The 10,512-nt window shown below is 37.9% G+C and overlaps 1 protein-coding gene across 1 annotated transcript in view; it reads left to right on the top strand.

The window, feature by feature from the left end:
- The window catches only part of LOC107700451 (immunoglobulin superfamily DCC subclass member 4-like), a 111,448-nt gene that overhangs the window by 69,403 nt on the left and 31,533 nt on the right, over positions 1-10,512 (top strand). The window contains exon 4 of the mRNA XM_016502097.1: positions 5,211-5,344. Within this exon, the coding sequence (XP_016357583.1) occupies positions 5,211-5,344 (134 nt within the window). The remainder of the gene's footprint in view (positions 1-5,210; positions 5,345-10,512) is intronic.

The raw sequence follows: 10,512 nt of genomic DNA, 5'->3' as shown, positions 1-10,512 counted from the left end.
AGCTGAGGGTGAGCAGAGAGGCTTACGGGATCCAGTGGAAATGGCCTTGAGCAAGGAAACAAGTCTATGAGAGGTGGTGGGAGAAGGAGGTTGGGTGGGACATCTTGCCAATCCGACAGTACAGATGAAGATGGAGTGAAGAGTATTTCAGTATCCAAGTCGATTAATAGTCCCGAGTCCAGTGTGAGCTCACCCTCAGCGGTGGTGCCGTGGGCGGGGCTTTCCGTAGCCCCCGCGATGTCCACAGCTGTCTCCACCGTCGCTTGTGCTGCCGGCTCTCGCACCTGGTCAGATACTTGGGGCTCAGGCTCCGGGGCTATCATCCGCTCTGTCGCTCCTGATGGCGATGGCTCAATGACCGCGGCAGGCTCTGGCTCTGGCTCTCTGTCTGCGGTGGGCTCGGGCAACTCCACACCGTGGGGTGGAAGTTGACTGGGCTCTGGGTTCGGAGTGGGGTTGGTGTCCTCCTCCGCGATGTCCACGGTGAGTCTCGATTGGCAGGACACCAGCACCCACTCGATGAAAGTGGCGAGGCTCTCTCGAGGACCATCCCCGGACAACTGCGCTCGTGTGGTGGCGTTAAGTCCAACTTGATAGAATGTGCAGAGGCAGTTGTCCGGGTAGTGCGTGAGGTTGGCGAGGGCCACAAAGTGTGTAGTGTGGTCTTCGATAGAGCGATCCCCCTGCTCCAGCAGGAGGACGAGGACGGCAGGGTCATCCATAACAAAAATAAAAACTGACAAAAACCGGAAAACAAACAAGGGGAAACACGTCGCTATACGTTTCTTATTGGGTCGGTTATTCTGTCACGGTCACGGTGTGTGGAAACAGGCAGGGCTGACGAAGACGACAAGAATTCCAATAAGCACTTTAATATCCACAACAGGTAACATCCAGGCAGGTCAAGAACACACACACACACGGGGTAACATTCACAATAACCGACAAACTAGAATACAAGAGACAGGAACTGATATAGGGCAGATAACGAGGGGCAGACAGGTGAGCACAATGAGGTGATTAACCAATAATGAGAACAGGAACAACCAAATAAGGACACAGAGGGAGAAACTACAATCAACAGTCCACAGGGGTGTGACACTTGCTAGCTATGCAGCACAGTAATCATATAAAGTATTGACAGTATACTGTACCGTCCCAATTGGCACAAAACCTTGTTATGGTGTTATATAACATTTGATAACACTGGAAAGATATTTACATGCATTATGGATTTGCTAGAAATTTGTTAGCTCTTTTAGAAAGATTTTTCCTCATTTGTTTTTTCCTTAAATTGTTAAACCAAATATTCTTATTCCATATCACAGGAATCTTATGTTTTGAAATGGTTATGTAAAAAGACAGATTTGGAACTTTAATGAAAGCAAAATGATGAGTTTCCAATGAACTAGCTGAGTTTGGAGTTTTGAAAATTTAGCACTTTCTTGTGTAAATTGTATCAAAGTTATAGAACAAATTGTAAAGAAATACACTGTTAAATAATAGCTGTAATATGTCCATGGCATGTAAAGATTGATGCAAAGAAAAAAATGAATTAAATTCAATTTATAAATATTGTTTAAGCATAAATATCATATGTGCATCCCAAACATTTCAATGGATCTTGTTCATTCACTCATGGCAATAATGTTTGATTACATTTTGCTGGATGTAGCTAGGTTTGCTGAATATACTGTGTAGATAGCATTACGTTACCTTGCAACTTTGAGTTTCCCAGTACATTATATAATCATTTGCTCATGTAAATTGTCTCAGTATATTGTCTGGTCTCTAGTCTGTGGAGATGTTGGTGGAAGGTTAAGAAAAAGAGCTTCTAGCATTTAATTCCCTTTTTTGTATGTTAAATTCCAATTAATATATATGGTCCTAATATAGCCTTGCTTTATAGTACATTATGTTGAGTTCTGATTTTGTTTTTGCAGATGGCTGCCTGCAAGGTCTAGGATATTTTCCATTTGCCAAACTCCTGATTTGATTTTATTCTCGGTCTCTCTTTGTTGATTCTCCTTTTTTCTCTCTTGCACAGCCATATGCTTGAACTGGAGAGTGAGAGTGTCTTTTTTGTTTTATAATAAGACCATAACAAGAACAACTTTCTCTCACTCTCACATACACATCTAAGCACACACATAAAACACTTGCACATACAGAGATGTAGGTGTGTAGCATAAAGCACATATATAATAATATATCCCAATCTGGTATCCTTGGGAAGCATTGCGGTTTTTTAAATCAATATTTGGTGTCTTTTGCCACATGCCACATATATCATATAATATTATTAGGACTCATTAAAACGGTTAATTGTGTCTGTTTTGCCTTGTATATGAATGCTATTCATCGAAGGTTGTCTTTTTTTTTGTACAAAAAAATAGTACAAAAAATCCGTTTTTTATTCCTACTGTTAGTGCTGTTAGATAATGCTTAGGAAAATGTGCAAAGCGAAGAGGAAAGACTTTTGAAATGTCAAATAAGTACAGAGAATTTTATGAAAATGTCTCCTGATTGCATCGTTTAGAGATTTCATCGTCCACTGTCAATTTCTGTTGAGGAATCCACTGAGAAATAGAAATATTTCTCCGCATATGGTAGCAACTGTGTAATGATGTACATCAAATGTCATCAAATTGAGTTTTGTATATATATATATATATATATATACATAAACATAAACATTTTGTTTATTGCCTTTTTGTTTTTATTGGATAACAAAATGGATAATGGAATAATGAACAGGAAAGCAGAGGGGGGAGATGGAGGGGGAACTGGATTAAAACATGACCCAAGCTGAACCTGAACCCAGGTCCCAACAAACACTAGCCTCTTTGCCATTGCTTCAACCAAGTATAAATCTCTGCAGTAGGCTAGTGGGTGTTGCCTAATCAATTACGGGCATTTCCTAATGTGTGATCGAATGCGATTGTCATGCGCATTTTGACGTTATCGTTATCGGTGTGAACGGGGCTTAAGGCACGCAACATATTTCATAGTATTTAAGCAGTGATAAAGGCATTGCATTATAAATATACTTTATTTTAATGATAATTATAATAATAAGAACTCCGATAACACTTCTGATTAGACACTTCTGTTTATTCAGCTGCAGCGATAGGCATTTTCTGGGTTTCTTCTGCGAGGCGTATTTGGAGTTTCAGCGCGAGAGCGCCCTCTGGCCTTTGGATGGAGATTTACTGCTGATCACAGAACAGTGCTTCACTGAAAGATACGCATGACGACAATCGCAGCTTCTGTCGAATCGCAATCTCGATTCCATTTCGATTTATCGTGCAGCCCTAGTGTGGACTTTTTTCAACTGCTTTTACCCAGTTTGCTCCAACTAACTGGGGGCTAGGTTTAGGGGTGGACCTTCATGATTTTATCCAGTCTGGTATTAATACAGTCCGGTTATAAACACCCACTGATTGGGAAACACCCAAGAGAGACTCCCTTCTAAACTAAAATGGTGTATGAAAAGTTTGGGTGAAGCTTGTTCATGTAGTCCTGTCATTCATAATACTAGTTTATAAAATCAAAAAAAAATAAAATTACACTGCTGTTCAAAATTTGGGGTCAGTGCAACGTTGATTTTAAAATTTTATATTTTTATTTAGTAAAGATATGTTAAATCGATCAAAAGTGACAAAAAGACTATTGTTACAAAAACATTTTTTATTTCAAATAAATGCTGTTTTTTAACCTTCCATTCATCAGTGAATCCTAAAAAAACGATCATGGTTTCTAAAACAAAATGTGAATCAGAACAACTGTTTTCCATAAGATAATATTGATAAGAAATATATAATTAAGATACATATATAATAAATAATAAAGAGATAATAATAAGAAATATTTCTCAAGCACCAAATTAGCATATGTGAATGATTTCTGAAGGATCATGTGACACTGATGGCTTTGCCAATTCAGCTTTGCCATCACAGGAATAAATTATGATTTAAAATATGAACAAATAGAAAAGTTATTTTGAACTGTAATACGATTTCACAATATTGTTGATTATTTTGATCAAATAACTGCGTCTGTGGTAAACATTAGAGACTTTTTTTCAAAAACATCTCAAATCTTACTGACCCCAAACTTTTGAACAGTAGTGTATATAAATGTTTTAATTAAATAAACTTTTACATTCTGCTGGGGACTTTGAATGACTCTCTTCGACACGGACAGCTAGCCAGATGTGTTTACTCTTACCCATCTGTTTACCACTTTCAATCATTAGAAATGAGTGCATCTTCACATGAATTCTCTGACCTCTTACAGTGTGGAATTACAAATGAGATCCAACTTAAAAAGCGAGACAGACTGTTTGAAAATGTGCCTCAGAGATTGTTCCCTGTCCGCTTCGGATGCTTCCTTTTGTATCCGTAAAAAGTGTCTTTTGTATTCACAGCCCCTCTCCATATTAATGAGAACACACTTGCACATTAGCCGTGCTGTCGTGTTCTGGCGGCTGCTGCAGTCACACTCTCATTTACATCCCGAGCGCAGCTGAGGCGGTGCCGTGCCGCTGGAGGTGTAGCTCTGGTGTGGATGTGTCCTCAGCTGAACTCTCAGCACCAATGAATTCTACAATAGCGAGTCACACGCACCCGATTTTAACCCGCTCACACTCACAGATTTCACCCAGCCTTGGTCTTTGTGGCCTTTCTGCCAGAGTGTCTTGCTCTTGGGGATGAGTTTAAAAGATTAATGGTGTATAATATCTGTCCTGAATGAAAAGGAGATTTGAAAGTGGTCTCTGGGGGAGAGAGATGACTATGGAATGAATATTAGTGCTGCAACCTGACCTCGCCACCACAAACAGAGAGAGAGAAAGAGCGAGTGAAAAAGAGGAATTGACTTTTGAAGATGCATGCTGCCATCTTGGTTTGTTCTCCTACATCTGTAGACTAAACTCTCATCTATGCTTCTTTTTTTCTGCCATTCTTTCCATTTTTCCTCCCCCGCTATGTTATTTCTGCAGTATGGTTCATGTTTATGTGTAGTGCCACTTTATATGTTGCTCTGAGTTGACTAATGCTTGGCGCCAGAATATATAGCAGATTGCTCACCTCCAAAGGCTTAAAAGTAGCTTCAGTTTAGAAGAACAACAAACAAACACACGCACACACACATTGATGCTGTCGGTTGGTTTAGAAATGTTAATGCTAATCTCTTTCTCTCTCACACAGGTACATATCTCTTCCTAATGGGGTGCTACAGATTTTACGGGTCACTAAAGAAGACGAAGGCTTGTACCGCTGCGTGGCCTTCAACTCTGCCCGCAAGCGCTTCAGCCAAGATGCTTCTCTCACAGTTAGCTCAGGTATAACACGAAGACCTGTTCCCAATTACCCCATCATAGACGGCCTTTGATTTTTCACAATACCTCACATATATTGTACTCCTAAGTTCCATTCACCTCATCTCTCTGACTCACACAGTAATGGCCTTATGGAGATTTAAGTCAGTTATTGCATTCTGGGAAAATTAATTATACACTGTTATTTTTCCTGAGTTGTACTTAAAAGTGCTAGTTAGTTATCATGTTAGTTATGACTGTTAGGTTTTTTTTTCTCGCTTTTTCTCTGACCCTTGGAATTAAATGGTCTATTTTGCTATCTAAGTACACTGTATGAAAAACAATTTTCACTAACAGTCACTTTGCAAAGGCTGCATTATAATATGACAGGTTCACATTACTTGTATCATTAGTTCTACTGTTTACCAATGATAATATCTATTCTATTACCCCCCGATCCACTTGGTTGACGTCACACATCACAGTTTCTGGGTCCTCACACTCAGATCCCAAAGACAAACAGCTGGTTATGTACATTCACAATATGCCGTAATTTTATCAAAATATCGTGTTTCAAACGTTCATCTCCATATTGAAATCTCTGATGGCCAGACAGTGATTCATCTTTTCTGAACTATTAAAATATTGGTGTCTGGGATGCCTTGAGCCCACAGTAGGGCTGAAGGTTTATCGAAATCAAACCAAAATTGTGATTTGGTGAATCGCAAAGGCTGCGATTTTTCATTAAATAAATATATGCACAGCGTCAGTAGTAAATGCTGCTCATCTCTGCAAGTACTGTGTCGCTAATAACGTGCATCTGAAAAACAACACACGCCAAACATCCTCCCAAACTTAATGAGAAGCATTTATAAACCTGTTGTCCAACAAAAGAGAACATTTGATGTTACTCCAACATGATGTTACTCCACAACTTCAGTCAAGTGTTTGAAATAACTTTGTTTTCTGATCTGTTGTGGCTTCTTATTTTCTTATCTGTGGCTTCTTTTCTGATGTGGCTTATTATGGCATACAGTATTTTGTGTTTGAGCCCATTCAGTAGTGAAATGTAAAAGGCGTGTACATGAACATTTTAAAGTTGGTTTTATGACTAAGTGATTCTCTTCAAATGCTTTTGAGCTTTAAATTATGGCATATTTTGCGTTTGAGCCCATTCAGTGGTGAAATGCATAAACTGTCAGAGCATATGTAAATATTATGTATTTCACTACCGAATGGGCTAAAAAACACAAAATATGCCATAATTTAAAGCTCAATAGCATTTAAGAAGAATGACACAAAAGTGTTAATGTAGGTGTCAACTTAATGCACACCTTTTAGATTTTTGATATTTATAAAAATAACAATATTTACATATGCTTTGACAGTTTATTTGAATAAATATCAAAACTCTAAAAGGTGTTCATTATAGTTTACATCTACTTGAACACTTTACAGTTGGTTGTGTGACTGTAAGTCATTCTCTTCAAATGCTATTGAAGTTAGAAACATGTATACCAATGTCGTATGTAATTTTAGAGACGGTCCCTAAATTGGCGAATATTGAATGTCCAACGTTAAACCAACTTTATGCCAGTCAGAAAGAGGCAGAAAAATATATATTATAATGTAATAAAGGCTAGATTAGCACTGGTTTATAAATTTACTTAATTATGATGTAAATACCCAAGATGGCTCGAAGAACACCGATAAACCGTGTCGTGTCATGTGTTTACTGTCTTCATGTTTAATCAGTTCAGGCGTTTCTATCTTCTTTTTATTCAGTAACAGCGATAACTGGATGCCTTTGTCCATATGGGGATTTCCTGGAGCTTCATGAGTTCCATTACTTCTGTGAGGCATATGTGGAGTTTCTGTGCGAGGGCACCCTCTGGCTTACAGTATGAATGAAACAGACATTGCATGTATTTAGCGCTCAGTAATGCGCTCTCAGTCCTATTTGGTCATAAATTGGAAAAATAATACTTCCCTCTTAAGAAATTCTTAGTAAATGTATGATAATTCATGTTTTTCTCCAATGTATAGAAGTGTACTTCAGGAGTGTACCAGGATGCATAAAAGGCTCATATTTCATATTAAAGACATGGACTCGGTTTTTGATTTTACATACCTCCTGAAAAAGAAATGACTGTCAAAGGTGTTTATCATAACAGTATCATATGATGTACAGTTATAGGCTGCCTGCATGTTAAAAAATAACCCTGCAGTTTTCTGTGAAATAAAATTAGTATTGTTATTTATTTAATCTTATTATTCATTTTTATCTAATTATTATATTGTTATTTTTTGTTCATTCATTTTTAAAAAATCACATTTTAAATTGCAAATCACAATTTTAACCAGAAAAATTGTAATTAGATTTTTTCCCCAAATCGTGCAGCCATAGCCCATAGACTGTAGTGTACATCATGAGTTTTTACAAGCTTACCTTAAATGTGTCCTACAAATGAAGTGCAAAAACTGGCTGTTGAGATAGTATTCCCAATTTAAACAGAGTGGAGGCCGGAAACAATATTCATTACATGGAGGCTTAACAAACGGATTACTTTACCATGATGAACGACCAGGTTTCTGAACACTGAATGGCCCTGATGTGTAAAAATGAGTGATCGTTGGTTCAAATTTTTTATTTTTGGACCATTTTAAATGAAAGTTACAGTATATTTTCATAATACTCTGAGCAATTTTATATCAGAAGAATAATGGAAATGTGTGATTTCTTATGAAATGAACCCTTAAACTGTGAAAAATACCAGATTTATGGTTCTCCTCCAGTCTTTTTGTTTGAAGTTTGAATATCTGCAGTGGCACTTTTAGTGTTTTGTGTGTGTGTGTGTGTACACGTTTTTCTATCCCGGTGGGGACTTAAACCTGAATACACACCGACTCACGGGGACTCGTGTCACCATGAGGAATTAAATTGAGGTTCAATTTACAAGCTTATAAATCATACAGAATTAGTTTTTTGGAGAATGTAAAAATGCAGAAAGTTTTTGTGAGGGGTAGGTTTAGGTGTATGGTTAGTGTAAGGGGATAGAGTATACGGTTTGTACAGTATAAAACCCATTACGCCTATGGAGAGTCCCCACAAGGATAGTAAACCAGACGTGTGTATAAGTGCCCTCTGCAGAGGTGGTCTGTGTTGCAGGCAGAATTGATTTCCTGCTGTCCTTAAGACTGCTCGGCTGATGAAATGGAGGGGGCAAAAGGAGGGATGGAAGAGAGGAATGAGATGAGGAACAAAGACAGAGAAGGCTAGAGAGATAAAGAACTAAATGAAATAAAAGGGAATGTGGGAAGATGAGAGAGACAGATCGCTAATGCTATGAAGTCAGTCTCTGCCTTTAACCCCCTTCACACAAACACCTCTAAAAAGACTTAAATCTCCATGCTGACCTTTGCTCATTTCCATTATGTTTCTGCATTATCAGCCAGAGACCTGAATGATTTTCTAAATGATGACCTGAATGATCTCTCTAATCGTTCCACATTCATCTTTCTCCTTCTCCTTCTTTTTCTTTTTTACTCCCATTTGCTCTTTCAAGCCTTTTATTTGTATCAATTGCTTCATAAAGCTTCTTCTCTCTCTTTATGGAAGAAAGCGAAATTACTTAAGTGGAATGTGTCTGATTGTGACAGAATGAGAGAAAGAGAAATTAAGAAACTGCAAAAAACTTGAGAGATCAATTGAAAGAGCGTTTGAGAGAAAGAAAGAAAATGAGAGAGGGAGTGATAGAATGAGAGAAATAGAATGACCGAGATGAGGGGGCTGAATTGAGGTCACATTTACCTTTATTCTGTGAAATTTTGTGGGCAAAATCTAGTAATTTCAGTAGGAATCCACATCTGGAATTTCTTGTGAGGGCCAAAGATTTCCTCACACAGATTTCGTATTGGGTTTGTGTTGTTGGTTGAAAAACAGAAAGCTGCTTGTTTGAAAATGACTTTTATGTAAGCTGTGCTTCATGCAGTTTTAATGATGTACAGTCAACCTTTTTTGTCTGTGGAATTTCATCAAAGTTTTGTTAATGTGACCGCACATTATAGATAGAATAGAGAGAGATGGAATAAGAGAAGGATCTAGGATGAGAGAAAGAGAACTAGAATGAGAAAAAAGAAGTTGAGAGGTTCATTGAACACAAAAACTATACAATGTAGAGCAGCACTGGCTGCTAGATATGTTTTCACATCACAGTCTGAAAGACTGTGACTAAATATGCATTATCCCAGTATGTTTTCTGTTCGCTTTTGCTCACCATGGTGACCCTGTATGTCTGCATGTATATGGAGGCATCTTATGTAATGCAGATGGCCTTTATTGTAACATAAACACTTCAGTCGTTCACGTAAGTTCTTGTGTTGTCTATCTTATGTTTCCTATTAATATGTTGTTCTATTTTTACATACATCCTCAGCTTTGTCAATATTTAATATTTACAGTCTTGCCAATAATATCATGCTGAGTTGAGAAAGACAGATTGAAAGAGAGCAGTCTTCACCTTGAAGAAATCATAGTTTTGAATACAATGCATCTTTTACCCCTGAGACCAGACAGCTCAAGTACACAGTAACAGTCTTTATGAGTGTTTGTGAGTCATGTATCTCATCTCACTGAGATGGGAGGCTGTAGTTTGGCTCATCAACATTCTGCTTGATACTGTATATTTTGTTACACACTCACTTTAACTTGGAAAAAGCCATATAAGCAAACGTATGCTGTTGTTCAAGTGGGTATTTGTGGTCTGTAGTGGCCTACTGTTCTCAGTATCTGGGTTGTTTTAAACAGGCTCACATCCACTGGTGTACCTACTTAAATACAGACACACACACTCACACTCACACTGCTTTTACACGGTGCACCCTGTAGCCTCAGAAATCTGACCCATTTTAAATCCCTTTGCTCTCATGCATATGTGATTGCTGCTGTATGTAATCAAAGTGATTAATTTATGACCGTCATACCGTATCCATAGCTGCACGCTTATGTTTTACTTCATTATGATCTGTGGGTGTGTCTACTGAATTATTTATACAGGCTCCTCTGAGGCCTTAGGAACAGGGCCTTTACCACCGAATGTAGTTTATATTCAATTCAAGTGAAACGTTATTTATAGAGCATATTTAACACAAAGTTGACTCAAAGTGCTTTACAATAAAAAAAAAAGAATATA

The sequence above is a fragment of the Sinocyclocheilus anshuiensis genome, unplaced genomic scaffold (assembly GCF_001515605.1).
Source record: "Sinocyclocheilus anshuiensis isolate Anshui unplaced genomic scaffold, SAMN03320099.WGS_v1.1 scaffold154, whole genome shotgun sequence".
Lineage (NCBI taxonomy): Eukaryota > Metazoa > Chordata > Actinopteri > Cypriniformes > Cyprinidae > Sinocyclocheilus > Sinocyclocheilus anshuiensis.
The sequence above is the reverse complement of the archived record's forward strand: the minus strand, read 5'-3'. Positions and strand labels throughout refer to the sequence as shown.